This window comes from Panthera uncia, unplaced genomic scaffold (genome assembly GCF_023721935.1).
Source record: "Panthera uncia isolate 11264 unplaced genomic scaffold, Puncia_PCG_1.0 HiC_scaffold_1959, whole genome shotgun sequence".
Lineage (NCBI taxonomy): Eukaryota > Metazoa > Chordata > Mammalia > Carnivora > Felidae > Panthera > Panthera uncia.
The window spans coordinates 4,542-22,242 of NW_026058645.1; the positions used below are offsets into that span (position 1 = coordinate 4,542).

At 50.1% G+C, this 17,701-nt stretch overlaps 1 protein-coding gene and 1 pseudogene across 2 annotated transcripts; one reads left to right on the forward strand and one right to left on the reverse strand.

Annotated features, from left to right (window-relative positions):
* The first annotated feature begins 440 nt into the window (after positions 1–440).
* Positions 441–15,912, forward strand: LOC125917526 (sialic acid-binding Ig-like lectin 5). 2 transcript variants are annotated; one of them, XM_049623706.1, is made up of 10 exons: positions 441–1,509; positions 3,909–3,985; positions 4,067–4,441; positions 4,665–4,943; positions 5,528–5,572; positions 6,104–6,361; positions 6,450–6,740; positions 6,977–7,076; positions 7,684–7,765; positions 13,807–15,912. In XM_049623706.1, exons 2-10 carry the CDS (start codon positions 3,949–3,951, stop codon positions 13,996–13,998), a joined length of 1,659 nt encoding a protein of 552 aa, XP_049479663.1. In that variant the 5' UTR covers positions 441–1,509; positions 3,909–3,948; the 3' UTR covers positions 13,999–15,912. The 2 variants fall into 2 exon arrangements, with proteins under 2 accessions (XP_049479663.1, XP_049479664.1); XM_049623707.1 differs by lacking the exons at positions 441–1,509; positions 7,684–7,765 and having other exon boundaries at positions 3,620–3,985.
* LOC125917527 (syntaxin-12-like) lies at positions 1,575–3,621 on the reverse strand (annotated as a pseudogene).
* Positions 15,913–17,701: the final 1,789 nt, after the last annotated feature.

Sequence of the window (17,701 nt, forward strand, 5' to 3'; positions counted from 1 at the left end):
TTTTTTTTTTTTTTTTTTTTTTTTTTTTTTTTTTTTTAAGAGACTAAACACGATCAGAGGGGAGAGGCAGAGGGAGAGAGAGAAAATATCAAGCAGGCTCCAGGCTCAGCGTGACGGGACTCCATCCCGCCACCCTGGAATCATAACCTGAGCCAAAATCAAGGGCCGGACATTTAACCGACTGAGCCACCCAGGTGCCCCAAGACAGCAATGTTTTATTGAAACTTCTTCTTTTTTTTTTTAGTCTAAAACATGGGAGGAGAAACTAATCTCTTCATATGTTCCTAGGAACATAAGTCTAATATCACTATTCCAAACCAGTATTATTTACAAAAGTGACTCTTTACTTTCTTGCCAGGTTCACAAGGACTAGTTTTTTGGGGGGGGAGGGGGGTGGGGAGTAAGCGAGGAATACAGAGAGAGAGAGAGAGAGAGAGATTGGGAATTGGAGCTTATACTCACGAACCATGAGATCATGACCTCAGCCAAAGTTGGACGCTTAATCGACTAAGCCACCCAGGTGCCCCACAAGGACAAAATTTTAAGCCCACCTCAGCATAGCTTTGCCAATCTCCCTGCCATCAAATGCCCAACAATCCTTACGGTGGAAAGGTCGGCCTTTTCATGGCCATGGCAATATTCACCATGCACCGGGACCACAGAACCCCAGGCAGCAGCAACAAGATGAAACCCCTCCACACCATTCCTGTTTGCCTTCCAAAAGCATGCTGTGTCTAAATCTCCCTTGTCTATCCAGACTGAGGCAGATGAACCCCGGAGGGTTTTTCTGTTTCCTTTTTTTTTTTGAGGTCTGTGCTCAAATGTCGCCTTATCGCCATGGGTTCCTGGGAAGGATCTCTCTCAGAAGATGCCCTCCCCTCTCCCCCGGGGCTCACCACTTCCTCATCTGATTTTCTATCAGAGTTTAGCAAAATTTTCCTTAAAGGGACAGGGCCAGTATTTGCAGCCATAGTGTTTCCGCATACGGTTTTTCAACTCTTACTGTAGCACAGAAGCAGCCATAGGCCACGACCGGATGGGTAAGTCAGACTCGTACACAAAGTGGTTGGCCGGATTTGGCCACATGCCCGCATTCCGGACCCCTGTTCTAGATGAAGGCGACTACGGATCATCTCGGGTCCTGTCCTTTCCCGTTACGGAATTGCAAGCTTCTTGAGAGAAGCCACACGCTTTTGTTCACTGGATCTTCAACGCCAAGAGCGACTGGCGTCGACTCCAATGTTCACGGGATAACAGAAATCCATCCTTGCAATACCTTCTGGTCCTACTGCGTCTATTTCCCTCCTCCAGTGGAGGAGGTGCTCCTTCTGCTCCGTCTGTCCCCTCAGGATGCTTCCCTTGTATTTACTTCAACTAGACTCCACCCTCCTCTAGAGCAGAGGTGGGTCTCTTCCATTCTGGAAGCCCCGGGCGCATCAGAATACCTAACCGAACACACTCCATAGATCTGCACGGAAAGAAGAAATCGGTCACCACAAGAAGATCGAGGTAAGAATCGAGAAGGCTAAGCGGTGATGGGAGACGAGCTTCTAGGGAAAAAGAGGATTGTGGGAGTGAGTGCTGGCCATTTTCTCTGATTATAGAAGACGGGGACGATGTTCTGCGGTACGATTTGTCAGCCAAACGCTACCCGCAGGGCTTTGTTCTACGGCTGGTGCCCATACTTTAAGATGGAACATTGTGTGGTCCCCCAAGGGACATTTACTGTTAACTAAATTCACCACTTCAGAAAGTGAAGTGTTCATATGGGTGAGCTGCTATGGACACCAGCAGATAATATAGAAAACTTCAGGGGCGCCTGGGTGGCTCAGTCGGTTGAGCATCGACTTTGGCTCAGGTCATGATCTTGTGGTCCGTGAGTTCGAGCCCCACATCGGGCTCTGTGCTGACAGCTCGGAGCCTGGAGGCTGCTTCTGATTCTGTGTCTCCCTCTCTCTCTGCCCTTCCCCTGTTCACGCTCTGTCTCTGTCTCAAGAATAAATGAACATTAAAAACAAAAATTAAAAAAAAAGAAAACTTCAGGGGTGTCTGAGCTACTCAGTTGGTTAAGCGACCAACTCTTGATCTCGGCTCAGCCCATGACCTCAAGGTTCATGAGATCAAGCCCCGGGTCCAGCTCTCAGCTCAGGGAAGCCTGCTTGGGATTCTCTCTCTCTCTCTGCCCCTCCCCTGCTCGTGTGCCCACTCGTGCTCTCTCAAAATAAAGAAATAAACGTTTCTTAAAACACATTGCTAAAAATCTTTCAAAGCAGATAAAGAAATTCAAATGAAAAGGTTCCATAATGAAAAGTGCTGGCTTATTATATAGTTTCTGCCAGACTCCGAGATCCTGGGTGCCAGAGAGTAATTCTATCCCAGTTGCTGGTAAAAAGATGAATCTCGTTTACACTAAAAGGGCGGTATTACAAGACCCTAGTGTCACCTGTCAAAACAAGAATATCTAGAACGGAAATTCCAGTAAGCCCTTGGGATGAAGGGCACTCAGAATACAAGAGCAAGCAAAATGCACGTAAATTAACTCCTAATTTGAGAAATCAATAGAGTGTGTGTGTAAATTGATACACACTGTCTAGCGGGTAGCTAGTTTCTAACTCAATTGTGACGATCCGGCCTCTGCTCTCTTCCCCGGATCAGTCTGTTCCAGAAGGACCCCCTACAGCTAAGCAGAGGGTAGCTCCGAGGCAATCGCTTCATTTATAAATCTGTCAGATACTAAGTACCAAGGGAACAGTGATAACCAACAGGACAAGCACCAGAATACAGACGTTCTTGCGAGATTTTCTTTTCTGATCGTAAGCAGCTTGCGGAAACTGACCGGCGTGGCTCTGTCTGCACGCACCTCTGGGCCTTCTCCGTCGGCTTCCGTGCTATGAGTGGGTCTCCTTGGTCACGGATCATCACGGGCAAATCTTTAAACCTCTGACGGACGTCCAGAGTGTGAGCCTGCAGCTGCCGAACTGCCCTTTCCCTCTCTTTAATCAGTTCCAGATCCTGCTCCGAGGTGGCCACGTCATCCCCCTGGTTCTGCATCTGGACCCACTCGTCGTGGCCATCAAAGGACAGGCGCTGCTCTTTCGTGGCCTCCCCTCTGCAGGGAGACATGCGGCTCTCGCTCTGGCAATCTTCTTTTCCTTTGCAGACCCTCCTCTCCACCCAGCCTGGAAATCCTTTAAGGCTGCAGAGAAGTCATTCAGTTGGCGTCCTTTGTTCTTTCGGAGCATCCAGTTCCTAACTATTGTATTTCCTGGGCAAGGTGCTTTGTGGCCTATTACAACTGTTGCAAATTTTCCTCCTGTTGCTTGAGTCCTGCTGACTTCCTGGTAGGCTCAGCAAATTCTTTGAGCAGTGGCTGGGCGTCCCCGCCCACCCGTGACTGCTGAAGTCCCGGGGCTGGGGCTCGGAGGGCCCCAGGTGTGGTAAAAGGGACTGTAGGGCATGAGGAGGACCTAAGACCCACTGGTCTTGCACGAAACTCCTCGAAGCAGCCCCTGCCTGGTTGCACAGGCTGATGGGGAGCTGGGAAGAGAAAGGGCTGGGGGAAGGGGCTGAGGCTGCCCACAGGCTCCCTGTTTCTCTTTCCCAGCTGCTCTTGTCCTTTGCTCACCTCACTCTTGACTTAAATGGCATTGGCCTGGTGACCACCCTCAGATTCACATCTGGATGAGCACCCCAGCCTCCGGGGCCCTCGGTATTTTCACGGGCTGTGTCAGATGCAGAGATGAGACAAAATAATTTCTTAGTTCCCAACTCACCGCACCCCCCTACCCCCCCACGGCCCGTGCTGCCCAAGTTCCCCTTCCGTGGTGACCACAGCTCTGTCACACGCGGCTTCCTGTTGGGGCTTCCTTGGCCTCACCCCACATTTGGGGCATTTCCCTCCCTGACAGAAGGACCTGGATCCGGGCTCCTGCCCTGGCCGGTGCAGACATGGTGCCCCTGCTGCTGCTGCCCCTGCTGTTCGGGGGTGAGTGGGCCTCGGGAGGAGGGCTGGGCACAGGTCGGGGGGGGGCGCTGTAGCCCCGGCTGAGCCTCCGTGTCCCCGCAGGGGAGGATCCAGAGTACCAGCTCCGAGTGCAGGAATCCGTGACCGTGCAGGAGGGTCTGTGTGTCCACGTGCCCTGTTCCTTCTCCTACCCCTGGAAGTGGGGGTATTCCCGGATGATGCTCTACATATACTGGTTCCGGGATAGGGACACCTCAAGCAACCGTTATCTGGTGGCTACAAACAACCCACAGAGAGCAGTGAAGACAGAGGCCCGGGGCCGATTCCACCTCATCGGGGACCCCTGGGCCTACAACTGCTCCCTGAGAATCAGAGACGCCATGAGGAGTGATGAGGGAGTCTACTTTTTCCGAGTGGAGAGAGGAGAAGACGTGAGATATACTTACACAGATACGACGATGACTCTGCGGGTGGCAGGTACAGCAGGGGCCCCGGGGGAGGGCTCTGGGATGTGGACACCCCCTCTTAGAGCAGGCACAGGACTCCGGAACATTCCCTGCTCTGGGTCTTGGGGCTGGGACGGTTGGAAGAGATAACGGGGCCCGGGGTCAGCTTGGGCCCTGAGGCCCGGACCCTCTCAGGGTCACCCCGTAGGTCCCCACCTCCCTGGGGCCCGGGCACCTCCCTGTCTCTTCCTCAGACCTGACACAGGAACCCGACATCCACTTCCCGGAGCCCCTCAAGTCTGGCTGGCCCACAGAGCTGGCCTGCAGCCTGCCGGGGTCCTGCGGAGGGGGAAGACCTCTCACATTCTCCTGGGTGGGGGCTGCTCTGGACTCGCTGGACCCCGAGAGCCTGCACTCCTCGGTGCTGGCCTTCACCCCGAGGCCGCAGGACCATGGCACCAACCTCACCTGTCAGGTGAAACTGCCAGAAGTTCAGGCCACCGTGGAAAGAACCATCCGGCTCAATGTCTCCTGTGAGTGCTGGGGGGAGGGCAGGGTCCCTCAGGGCAGTGGGGTTTGAGCTGGTGTGGGGCAAGGAGAGAGAGCAAAGACGGCCATCTTCACCTTCTCAGTGTTCCCCTACCCCTTCCCAATGCTCCCCACCCCTTCTCAGTGCTCCCCTATGCCTTTCCAGTGCTCCCTACCCCTTCCTAGTGCTTCCTACCCTTTTTAGTGCTCCCCTACCCCTACTCAGTGCTCCCTACCCCTTCCCAGTCCTCCCTAACCCTTTCCAGTGCTCCCCACCCTTCCCTGATGCTCCCCACCCTTTCCCAAGGCTCCCGGCCCTTCCAAGTGCTCCCCTATGCCTTTCCAGTGCTCCCTACCTGTTTCTAGTGCTTCCTACCCCTTCTCAGTGCTCCCCTACCCCTTCTCAGTGCTCCCCCGCCCCTTCCCAGTGCACCCCACCCCTTCCAAGTGCTCCCCACCTTGTCAGGGCTCCCTACCCTTTCCCAGTGCTCCCCACACCTTCCCAGTGCTCCCCACCCCTCCGTGGGTGCTGGGTCAGCTTCCATCCCAATCCTCACCTCTGAAGCAGAGCCGTATCTTTCTACCCCAGATGCCCCCCACAACCTCACCATCAGCATCTTCAGCAATGTCACAGGTAGGAAAGAACTGTCCTCTTGGGGGCTGGGACCTGGCCTTGGATGGGGGGGGGGGCGGCTTCCACCATGTGGGATGGGGATCGTAGCTGGAATGGGACCAGATAAGGGAAGAGCACGGATAAAGATCACCACCCTCCCTCCTCCACCTTGCCTGGGTGCAAAAGTGGCGTGCTCAGGCACACTCTGTTCACCTCTGCGGGGCGCTGCTGTGGTTTTCCTCCTCCCCTCCCACCCCAGCCTCCTCCATCCTGTTTCCTGCCGAGCTCACCGACTGAGGCCACCAAACAGTCCAGGCGTGTCCCAGTGGGGGCACTGAGCCTTCTCTGAAGATGTGAAGCCCGGACACTTGAGGTCAACCTCTTTTGGGCGTAAAGCCCAGCCTTTGAGCCCTGTTGGACCCAAGTCAGTGGGCCAGGGAAGGCGAGGGAGATGCCAACCAGATCCTGGGACGGAGGGAGACGTGGAGACTGCCGGTCTCCAGCGGCTGTCTCAATGCCTCTCTCTCCTCTCTCTACATCTCTCCCCCAAAGCCCTCAGCATTCTGGAAAACACCTCATCCCTTCTCATCCGGGAGGGCCAGGACCTGCGGCTGCTCTGCGCTGCTGCCGGCAACCCCCCCGCCGAGCTGAGCTGGTTCCGGGGGTCCCCTGCCCTGAATGCCACCCCCATGTACAGGACCCACATCCTGGAGCTGCCTCAAGTCGGGGCTGCGGAGGAAGGAGTCCTCACCTGCCGAGCTCAGAACTCGCTGGGCTCCCAGCACGTCTCCCTGCGTCTCTCTGTGGTCTGTGAGTGTGGGGACCCCCGGGGGGGGGGGATGCCCGGGGCCTGGGGAGCAGAGGCGTCGCTGACCCTGCCCCTCCCACCCTCCTGCAGGCCCCCCGCGGCTGCTCGGCCCCTCCTGCTCCTGGGAGGGCGAGGGGCTGGGCTGCACCTGCTCCGCCCGTGCCCGACCGGCCCCCACCCTGCGCTGGCGGCTGGGGGAGGGGCTGTTGGAGGGGAACCACAGCGACGCCTCCTGGACCGTCACCTCCAGCTCCGAGGGGCCCTGGGCCAACAGCTCCCTGAGCCTCAGGGGGCCGCTGGGCTCCGACCTCAGACTCGGCTGCGAGGCCCGGAATGAGCACGGGGCCCAGAGCACCGACGCCGTCCTGGTGCTGCTGCCAGGTCTGGGGGCTGTGGGGGAAGGGTGGGCAGAGCCGGGGGTGGGGGGTGGGGGTGGGAGTAGGGGTGGGGAAGGAGTCTGCATCCTAGAGAAGATGGTCTGGGTGGGCGTGGGGCGGAGGGCGATTGGTGGGACAGGGTGGTCCATCTCGGGCCTCAGCAGGCCCTTCAGTGAGTTCTGCAAGGAGCTAGGAAGGCAAGAGACTGAGTCCTGCAATTCGGTCTCCCTCTCTCCGCAGGGAAGTCGCTCTCCCCGGCAGAAACCGCGACTGCAGCTGTGGGCGGCGCCGGAGCCATGGCTCTGCTGTGCCTGTGTCTGTGTCTCCTCGTCTTCTGTGTGTAAGTCTGTTCGGGGAGGCGCAGGGAGTGCGGGGAGGTCCCTCATCCCAGAAGTACAGGGCTGAGTAGGGCAGCTCGAGAGAAGAAATGCACTCCTTCATTTTCATCCTGTCCCCATCCTCCCCCAGTCCTAGGGGACCACCAGTCTATTTTCCGTCTCTCTAGATTTGCCTCTTCTGGACTTAAACAAAAATGTTAACGTTTATTTATTATTGAGAAACAGAGAGAGACCGAACATGAGCAGGGGCAGAGCAGAGAGAGGGGGAGACACAGACTCCGAAGCAGGCTCCGGGCTCTGAGCTGTCAGCACAGAGCCCGATGCAGGCTTCGGACTCACGAACCGAACCGCGAGATCACGACCTGAGCTTAACCAACAGAGCCGCCCAGGTGCCCCGGCACGTACAAGTTTTTCTGAGTTAGACGGATCTTTCGTGATGGAAGTTCAGTCTGGCCAAACCTCTGGTCACCCAGGGGGATGGAGTGCTTCCTGGCCTGTCAGGAAGGTCTGAGTCTGGTCCAGACAGGATACCTCAGCGGATTGGCCGGGGAGCAGGCAGCCTGCCCACGGGAGCCTTCGTGGCTGCAGTGTGCTGCTTTCTCCTTTTAGGGTGAAAGCCCGCAGGAAGCAAGCATCTAGGAGTCGAGAGGGCATGGCTAATGAAGACCCTGTCATGGGTACAGTCGCCTGGGTGAGTGATGCCGGGGTCTTCTCGTGCAGTGGGGGGCTCTGGACCTGTCCATTGGGACTCCAGACGGAGCTCCTCAGCATTTCCCTGCCCCTGCCCCAGCCTGGTCACCTGAGCAGTCACCTGGGAGGTGACTTCCCTACTCCACTCTTCCCTACTTCCCTTCCAGCCCTTCTGGAGTTTCTTTTTTTTTTTTTTTTAAACGTTTATTTATTTTTGAGACAGAGAGAGACAGAGCATGAACCGGGGAGGGGCAGAGAGAGAGGGAGACACAGAATCTGAAACAGGCTCCAGGCTCTGAGCTGTCAGCACAGAGCCCGACGCGGGGCTTGAACTCACAGACCGTGAGATCATGACCTGAGCCGAAGTCGGACGCTTAACCGACTGAGCCACCCAGGCACCCCCCTTCTGGAGTTTCAATGATGCTTGTTCCCAGTGCTTTGAGAATCAAGTCACATTCCTTGTCCCATGTTTGAAGTCCTTCAGGAGGTGTCCCTTGATGGCCACTCCAGCCCTGGTCCGGCTATGGTGCAGCCACACTGGCCTTCTCGCGGTCTCCCCTACCGCTTGGACCCTTTGCACGTACAGCTCCTCCCACCAGAAATGCCCTTCTGTCCCCATTTCCGTCACCCCACTTCACGTATCAACATCTTCTGCTCTGGGAAAGCTTTGCCATTTCCTTCCCTGCCAACGCCCACGCCTCCCTCCTCTACGTCCCCAGAGCTCCGTGTCCAGCCCCGTCTCGAGGGGCACATCCCACAACACCACTGCATTTCGTCGTGTTTGGGATGTCTTTGCCGGCGGGGGCTGCAGTTGTCTCTCACTCCGCCCCTGTCCACCATGTCCCTTCTGCCCTTTTATGAAACTGGGGCCGTGTTGCCCTACGTGGAGTCATCCAGAATGCGTTGTTCATGGCCAGTCCCTGGAACAGGCATTGTTTGCTTGCACGTACTCGTTTTGTCCATAATACGATGAGCAACGATGAACCTGCCATCCGACCTCAGACCTCAGACACCGACAGTAACTTCCATCTGCTTGTGTTGCTCTGTGACCCCGTCCTCAGGAAGGCTGCTCTGAATCTTTCGTTGCCAGTGTTACCCCATATATGTGTGTATACCTGAGATACGCGCTGTTTCGTGTAACTATTTCAGAACCTACAAAGGGTGGCACCCTTTGTGCGCGCTTCTCCGGCTCCCTTTGTGGACTCACCAACCCTGCAAATTAGGTCCTGGAGATTTACCCCTGTTGTTAGCTGCAGTTACCTGTTTACTGTGTTTCGTTTTATGACCATGTCTATTGCCTAAGCTCGTCTTGCTGGACATTTGGGTTGCTCCAGATCTCATTGGATTCACATACGAGCGTTCGGTTTTTTGTTTTTTGGCAACATTACGTAAGAATTTAATTACTAGGTCAGAGGGTGTGTGAATGTTCCTATCATGACAAATGGTTTTCCAAAGCAATCGCATCCATGTGTACACCCGTCTGTGCCTCTTGGATCCTGTTGACCTATATAGTCTCTGTGCTTGGTTTTCTCAATTTTTTGGGTCGTCTCACTCTCTCGCTATGGTTTTGATTTGCGTTTCATTAGTTGTCAAGGAGCATGAAAATCTCTGTCTTCAATGGCATATGAACACCTCCTCTCTAAAATGCTTGGTCCCGGGGCGCCTGGGTGGCTCAGTCAGTTAAGCGTCCGGCTTTGGCTCAGGTCATGAACTCACCGTTCAGAATTCGAGCCCTGCATTGGGCACAGAGCCCACTTTGGATCTTCTCTCAGAGCCCCTCCCCTGCCCTCTCTCTCTCTCTTTGTCTCTCAAAAATAAAATAAATGTTAAAAAAATAAAATTCCTGGTCTCATCTGCAGCCCATTTCCCTGCAGCCCATAGGGTGTTTGACTTTCTTACTGAATTGATTGGAGAGCTTTATACATTTTCATACTGGTTTCTTTTTTTCAGTTATATGCACTGTAAATATCTTCCAGCGAGTAATTTGTCTTCACTTTTTAAAGGTGACCTTTGATGAACATAAGTTCTTAATTGCAATATAACCATATTCACTAATCTTCTCTGTTCTTTTTTTTTTAAAAGATAGATTGACATAGCTTTCTTTTTTTTTAAAGTTTTTATTTGTTTATTCTGAAATAGAGAGAGAGAGAGAGAGAGAGAGAGAGAGCAGGGGAGGGGCAGAGAGAGGGGGAGAGGGAGAATCCCAAGCAGGTTCTTCCCTGTCAGCACAGAGCCTGATGTGGGCCTCGAACTCACAAACCATGAGATCATGACCTGAGCCGAAATCAAGAGTTGGTGGCTTAACCAACTGAGCCACCCGAGTGCCCCTAAAAAAAGTCTCTCTTCTCCTAAGATTAGAATGATATTCAAGTATAGTTTCTACTAAAAGTTTTACGTATTCCTTTGGACACGTGAAGCCTTAATCTACCCGGAGTTGATTTGTGTGTGGTGTGCAGTTTTGATCTATGTATGTTCCTCCTCGACATGTGGAATAATGTCTCTCTCTCGTCTCTGCTGATGTGCCATCTACTCTGTCAGACATCAGAAGTCTATACGTGCGTGGCCTCTGTCTGTGGCCTTCTATTCTGTTCCAGTGGTCGATTTTACTGTCCCCGAGTCAGAACTGTCTATAGAGGCAATAGAATCTACAGACCCAAAACTAAGTCCTACTATCTGATAGAGCAGGATCCTCTCCTTAATCTTCTTTTAAATAGTGTCTTGGCTATACCTGGACTTTTGCTGTTCTATTAAATATTAGAATCGGTTTATCAAGTTCCAAAAAACACTCCTGTTAGTGTTTTGGCTGGAATGACATTGCATCTGTAGATCAACTTGGGAAGAATATACTTATGTATAAACTCAAGTCTCCTTGTCTGCAAAAACAGGTTATCTATTAGTTTAAGTTTTTTTTTCCCCAAGAAAGATGTAGAAATCCTTCAACACATCTTGTGAACCTTTTGTCGGTTTTCTTCCTTAATACTAGTTTTGTTACTGTTATAAATGCCATCTTTTTAAAAGTGCATTTTCTGATCACTTATCGCTGATATGCGGAATGAAAACATTTAAAAAAAATTACAGATTGGTCTTAGATGTCATTTAGAGTCTTGCTGGTTTGGTAGCTGGAGCATTCTTAGATATGATTCATAAGCCTGCTGAACCATTCTTTTACAGAGATATGGATACTGTCTGAAAAGTTTGTGATATTCTTGGTTTAAATTGTCATGGCTTTGGGGCGCCTGGTGGCTCGGTCGGTTAAGCGTCCACTTCGGCTCAGGTCATGATCTCGCAGCTCATGAGTTCGAACCCCGCGTCAGGCTCTGTGCTGACAGCTCAGAGCCTGGAACCTGCTTGGGATTCTGTGGCTCCCTCTCTGCCCATCCCCTGCCCGTAGTCTGTCTTTCTCTCTGTCAAAAATAAGTAAAACATTAAAAAAATTAAAAATTAAAAGCATTGCCATGGCTGCTGAATCAAAGCAGCTGATTTCATGCAAATATAGTGTCATTTCCTTCAAAAATCAACTCATCCTTTTAGACTTTAGATACAGAAGAAGAAACACCTGATCTCATGCATTCTCTGCGGATGTATTTTTCTTCTAAGAGATTTCTTTTTTTTTAACTTGAGAGAGAGAGACAGCGCACACGCACAAGTGAGGCAGAGAGAGAGAGAAGTGAGGGAGAGGGGGAGAGAGAGAGAGAATCTTTCTTTTTTCATGTTTATTTATTTTGAGAGAGAACATGCAACAGCATGAGTGGGGGAAGGTCAGAGAGAGAGAGAGAGAGAGAGAGAGAGAGAATCCCAAGCAGGCTCCGCATGTCCGTGCAGAACCCGATGTGGGGCTCCATCCCGTGAACCGTGAGATCACGACCTGAGCTGAAATCAAGAGTTGGACGCTTAACCGACTGAGCCACCCCGGCGCCCCAAGATTCCATATTTCAACAAATGACTCACTCCCCTGAATCAGTGATGGGGAAAGTAAGCACACTCAGACTCTGGCCTCTGGTAAACAGAGGTCTGTGGAACACGGATTGTGGGCAGTAAGTGACTAAAGACTGAACACCAGCCAGTTCCTTCGTTTGTTCAGACAGCTCCTCCTTCTACTTTCCCCCTTATGGGGCCAAACCGCCCCGCAGATTCTTCTGGGGCTTCGCTGTAAATGTTCACGTCTTTTCAGTGACACCCGCCCCTTCAGGGGGTTAGTGGTCTGGATCCTAAGCATTGTCTTCAGTCTCTCACTAGATGCAGCAACGTATGAAACGCAATTATGTGCTTGTCGATCTTATATTCTTGCAGCTTGCTAAGCTCTCTTGTTCGTTCTCATCATTTGTATGTAGACACTGAACTATTTTTAACAGGGTTTTTTTTTTGTTTTTTTTTTTTGTTTTTTTGATTTAACAAATATCGCAGGGGTGCCTGGCTGGTTCAGTTGGAAGACCATGTGACTCTTGATCTTGGGGTGGTGAGTTCCAGCCCCCACGTTGGGTGTGGAACCTACTTAAAAAATTAAAAAGGGGGGTTGTGAGAGGGGGGGATGGGCTAAATGGGGAAGGGGCACTGAGGAACCTACTCCTGAAATCATTGTTGCACTATATGCTAACTAATTTGGATGTAAATTTTTATTTTATTTTATTTTTTTATTTTTTTTATTTAAAAAAAATTTTTTTTAACGTTCATTTATTTTTGAGACAGAGAGAGACAGAGCATGAACAGGGGAGGGTCAGAGAGAGGGAGACACAGAATCTGAAACAGGCTCCAGGCTCTGAGCTGTCAGCACAGAGCCCGACGCGGGGCTTGAACTCACGGACCGTGAGATCATGACCTGAGCCGAAGTCGGCCGCTTAACCGACTGAGCCACCCAGGCGCCCCTGGATGTAAATTTTAAAAAATAAAAAATAAAATAAGTTAAAATTTAAAAAATTTGTAAAGGATCCTAGGTTGGGGTGCCTGGCTGGCTCGGTTGGTGGAGCTCGGTTGATCAGAGCATTAAATAAATGTTCTCAAACCCACAAGTCCTCAGAAGTCTTAATACAAGAAAACCCAAACTGAAAACACATTACACTTTCCCTTTGGTTCTGATATTCTTTTTTTTCTTCTTAAAGCTTTTTTTTTTCTAAGTTTATTTTTTTTTAAGTTTATTTATTTATTTTGAGGGAGAGCAGGAGAGGGGCAGAGAGAGAATCCCAAGCAGGCTCTCCATCCAGCAGCGCTGAGCCTGATGCGGGGATCAAACTCGCGAACCTTGAGATCGTGACCTGAGCCAAAACCAAGAGTCGGACACTTAACTGACTGAGTCACCCAGGCGCCCTGGTTTTGATATTCTTAAAATTTACTATACTGTATTGGGGTGTGAGGTTTCCCTGGTCTTTTTTCTTGTGCTTGTGGGCCCTTTCAGCTGGAATGGTTTACCTCTCTTCAATTCAATTTTATCGCCACTATTTTTGTTCACATATTTTCTCCTCTTTTTATTTCCAATAACACAACAGGCCTGAGTTTGGTTCCTGGCTCTGTCTGTTACTAGATGAGTAATCTTGGGCCTCCCACCTCAGTCTACCATGTCTGTAAAATGGGAATAATAAGTATCATTCATACTGTGTGTGTATGTGTGTGTGTGTGTGTGAATTAAATGTAATTAGTAAGCCTTCAGTATGGCCTAATCAGTCATAGCGTTACAGAATTTTAAATGGATGAGTGAAGGGCACCTGGGTAGTTCAGTCGGGTAGGTGTCTCTTGACTTCAGGTCAGGTCAGGTCATGATCTCACGGTTCGTGAGTTTGAGCCCAGCATCAGGCTCCACACTATCAGCTTGGGGTTCTCTCTCTCCCTCTCTCTCACTCCCTCTGGCCCTCCCCTGCTCTCTCTCTCTCTCTCTCTCAAAATACATAAGTAAACTTAAAAAAATAAATGGATGAGTGAATCATTGGGTTCGTAGGAAATGTGTGTGAATAGGAGGATGAATGAACAAATGTCCCATTAGCCCAACCTCCCTTGAGGGGGGCCACGTCTGCCTCATTCCTTCTCCGACTCTCTCGTTTCTCTTTCACTCAGGGTTCCAGGAAGAAGCCCTGGCCAGACAGCCCCCCAGATCAAACGACCCCTGCCGGGGATGCCCCTCCCTCGGGTGAGCAGCAGGAGCTCCATTACGCCTCGTTCAGCTTTCAAGAGATAAAGATGAGGGAACCTCAGGACCAGGAGGCCACCAGCACCAGTGAGTACTCGGAGATCAGGATGAGCAAGTGAGGGCCGCCTGGAGCCAGGAATCCCAGCCCCTGCGGGGAGAGGAGAAGTCAGGCGCCAACTGATGAAGCGCGTGGAGCCCTGTGGCAATATAAAAGAGCGGGACTGTCCGGGTGTCCCCGGGTAGAGCAGATTTGGGCTCAAACGTAGCCTGTCAAGCAAGTCACTTCATCTCTGCGTGCTTCAGTTTCCCGTTCCGTAAATCAGAGATCATGCCTTCTGCCTTAAAGGTGGTTGTGAACAGTAAAGAAATTAACACAGAGAAATCAGCCAACAGAGGTCCTATCGCACCACGGGGCTCAGTGCCTACTGATCTGTCTTCTTTGGACAGAAAGGTCCTGCTGGAAAGTTACCCTGGGGCTGAGGGTGACCGTCCCGGCACACAGTAGAAACCGGCTGGTGTCATTCTCCTTCAAAGCCTCCCCAGGGAAAGACCAGCCCCTCAGCCTGGATTTTGGTTTCACGATACAGCATCTTATCATCTCTGTGGGGTCTTCTCCACGTCCCACTTGTATCTGTCCATTCTTCCAGCACATTCCATCACCTCCTGACCTCCAGTCCCTTCCCTGTCTCATTTATGGGCCCCACAGGGATCCGTCCAACAGCCAGGGAGCTGACCCTGAGTCTCCTCCACAAACCCATTCAAGGCTCCCTAGGCTTAGACAATACATCACAAACATCTGCCCCCACCCCTGGCATTTGAAGTCCACCCCCCCCCCAACCTCTGCTATCTACTGTTGGAAAAGAAACAATGGGCTCCGAGTGAAGGCACTTGCCCCCACAACAGCAAACCCAAGACTCACTGTGGTTTCAACCTCTCCCAGAAATGTGACCTTTAAACAGTAGGTCCGAAATTTCCTGATCAGCACTGGTGAGGTCACCTGCAGGGTAAGATCTTCCCCCAAAAAGATGGCCCGATCTGGGGGGGAAAAATCCTTCCTTTCTTTTGAGAATACTTCCTCATGTCACCCTCCTGCCTTTAAACACCTTCTGCTACTTACAGCTCCTCAGGGCACCCGTCTCCTTACTGGAAGGGACACTGCCAAACTCATGAGCCTTTGAATAGAGCCAATTACATGCCCAGATTTCCTTGGTTGAGTTTTTATTCTTTTTCAAAAATGTTTATTTATTTTTGAGAGAGTGTGCGAGTGAGGGAGGGGCAGAGGATTCAAAGCGGGCTCTATGCTGAGAGCCAGATGCGGGGCTCGACCTGTGAGATCATGACCTGAGCTGAAGTCAAGAGTTGGATGCTTAAACAACTGAGCCACCCGGGTGCCTTCAACAAGCTTTTCTGATCCCAACTGCCTGACACTATGCTTTTGATTGCCGTACAAAAGAAAAGTTTTTCTAGAAGGAGGGGAGCAAGAAAGTTATCAGCTACAGGAAAGGATTGTTTCAGGCAAGACTGCTCTCCTCCTGTGTGTGGGGTAAAGATAAGGGGTCTTCTTGTGCAGGTGACCTCATCTTCATTTAGGGGATGGAGAGGTCCTGTGGCCAACTCATTGGCACTGATTGTCAATAGCCAAAGTATAGAAAGAGTCCAAATGTCCATTGATGGATAAATGGATAAAGAAGATATATATATATATATATATATATATATATATAGCGTGTGTGTGTATACACACACACACACACACACACACCGGAGTATTACTTGGCAATCAAAAGGAATGAAATCTTGCCATTTGCAACAATGTGGATGGAACTAGAGGGTATTATGCTAAGTGAAATTAGTCAAAAAAAGACAAATACCATATGACTTCACTCACATAAGGAAAAGATATAAAACAGATGAACATAAGGGAAGGGAAGCAAAAATAATACAAAAATGGGAAGGGCGACAAAACATAAGAGACTCTTAAATACAGAGAACATACTGAGGGTTGCTGGAGGGGTTGTGGGAGGGCGGATGGGCTAAATTGGCAAGGGGCATTAAGGAAGACACTTGTTGGGACGAGCACTGGGTGTTATATGCAGGGGATGAACCACTGCATTCTACTCCTGATATTATTAGTGCGCTATATGCTAACTAACTTGGATGTAAATTAAAAAAAATAAATGATTAAAAAAATTCCTGACTATAAAATAGTTCAATGTCTACATACAAATGATGAGAACGAACAAGAGAGCTTAGCAAGCTGGAAGAATATAAGATCGACAAGCACATAATTGCGTTTCATACGTTGCTGCATCTACTGAGAGACTGAAGACAATGCTTAGGATCCAGACCACTAACCCCCTGAAGGGGCGGGTGTCACTGAAAAGACGTGAACATTTACAGCGAAGCCCCAGAAGAATCTGCGGGGCGGTTTGGCCCCATAAGGGAGAAAGTAGAAGGAGGAGCTCTCTGAACAAATGAGGTTAAGACGGTATTTCTGGGAGAGAACAAGGACTTTAATCATCTCCACTTTGACCTTGGTCTGTACTTTCTAATTAAGTTCTTCTTTCCAGCATATTTCTTCACTCAGGCAAAAGACCTTGCAGGCAAAGCATCCCTCGTTGGGAACTGAAACTACTCCCTCAAGCAATAAAAAGACTGCCCTGGGCCAGCAAGACCCGGCATGACTAATCCCAAGACCGTGATCAACCTGATCTTTACTGCCCAGCCACATGTCCCCACTGCCCTTCATCCCACATTTTCCTTATATAAACCTATGAATATTTTCAGCACTCTGGAGACAGAGTGAGATGTTAGTCCTGCGTCTTCCCCGGGGTTGGCCTCACTGGAGTAAGTCCCTTTCTTGTTCCCCCTCCGCTTATGTCTCTGCCTTCGGATTTTGTCAGCAGCAAGTGGCCAACCCAGTCTGTTTGGGATCCTCGGAGCAGGTGCACTTGCGACTCTGTGCCTTGGTTATATGAGATTGAAACTGCAGTTAGGTATGTGTTAACTTAAGTGATGCCATTTTGGGCCTGTGGGTTTTCTTTTCTATTTTGTCTTTTCTTTTCTTTTCCTATCCTTTATATTTTATTTTATTTTACTTTAGTTTTTAGCTTAATTCCAGTATAGTTAACATACAATGTTATATTAATTTCAGCCGGTACAATGTGGTGACCCAACAGTTCTATATCTTAGTGCTCATCATGAGGATAAGTGTACTCTTAATCCCCATCACCTATTTCTCCCATCTCCCCCACCTCCCCTCTGGTAACCATCTGTTTGTTCTCTAGAGTTAAGAGTCTGTTTTTCAATTTGTCTCTTTTCTTCTTTGTTCATTTGTTTTGTTTCTTCAATTCCACATATGAGTGAAATCATATGGTATTTGTCTTTCTCTGGCTGACTTACTTCGCTTAGCTTTATTCCGTCTAGATCCATCCATGTTGTTGTAAATGACAAGATTTCATTCTTGTTTATGGCTGAGCAATATTCCATTGTGCATGTATACCACGTCTTTCTTACCCACGCATCTCTGGATGAACACTTCTCTCTTCCATAATTTGGCTATTGTAAATAATAGTGGTTTTTGTATTCTTTGGGCAAATACTCAGTAGAATTACTGGATCATATGGTAGTTCTATTTTTAATTTTTTTAAGGAACCTACATACTGTCTTCTCACCGTGGCTGTGCCAGTTTGCATTCCCACCAACAGCTCATGAGGGTTCCTTTTTCTCCACAGCCTCACCAACATTTGTTGTTTCTTGTGTTTTTGTTTTTTGGTTTTTTTTTTTTTTTTTGAGAGAGAGAGAGAATGACAATGCAAGTGG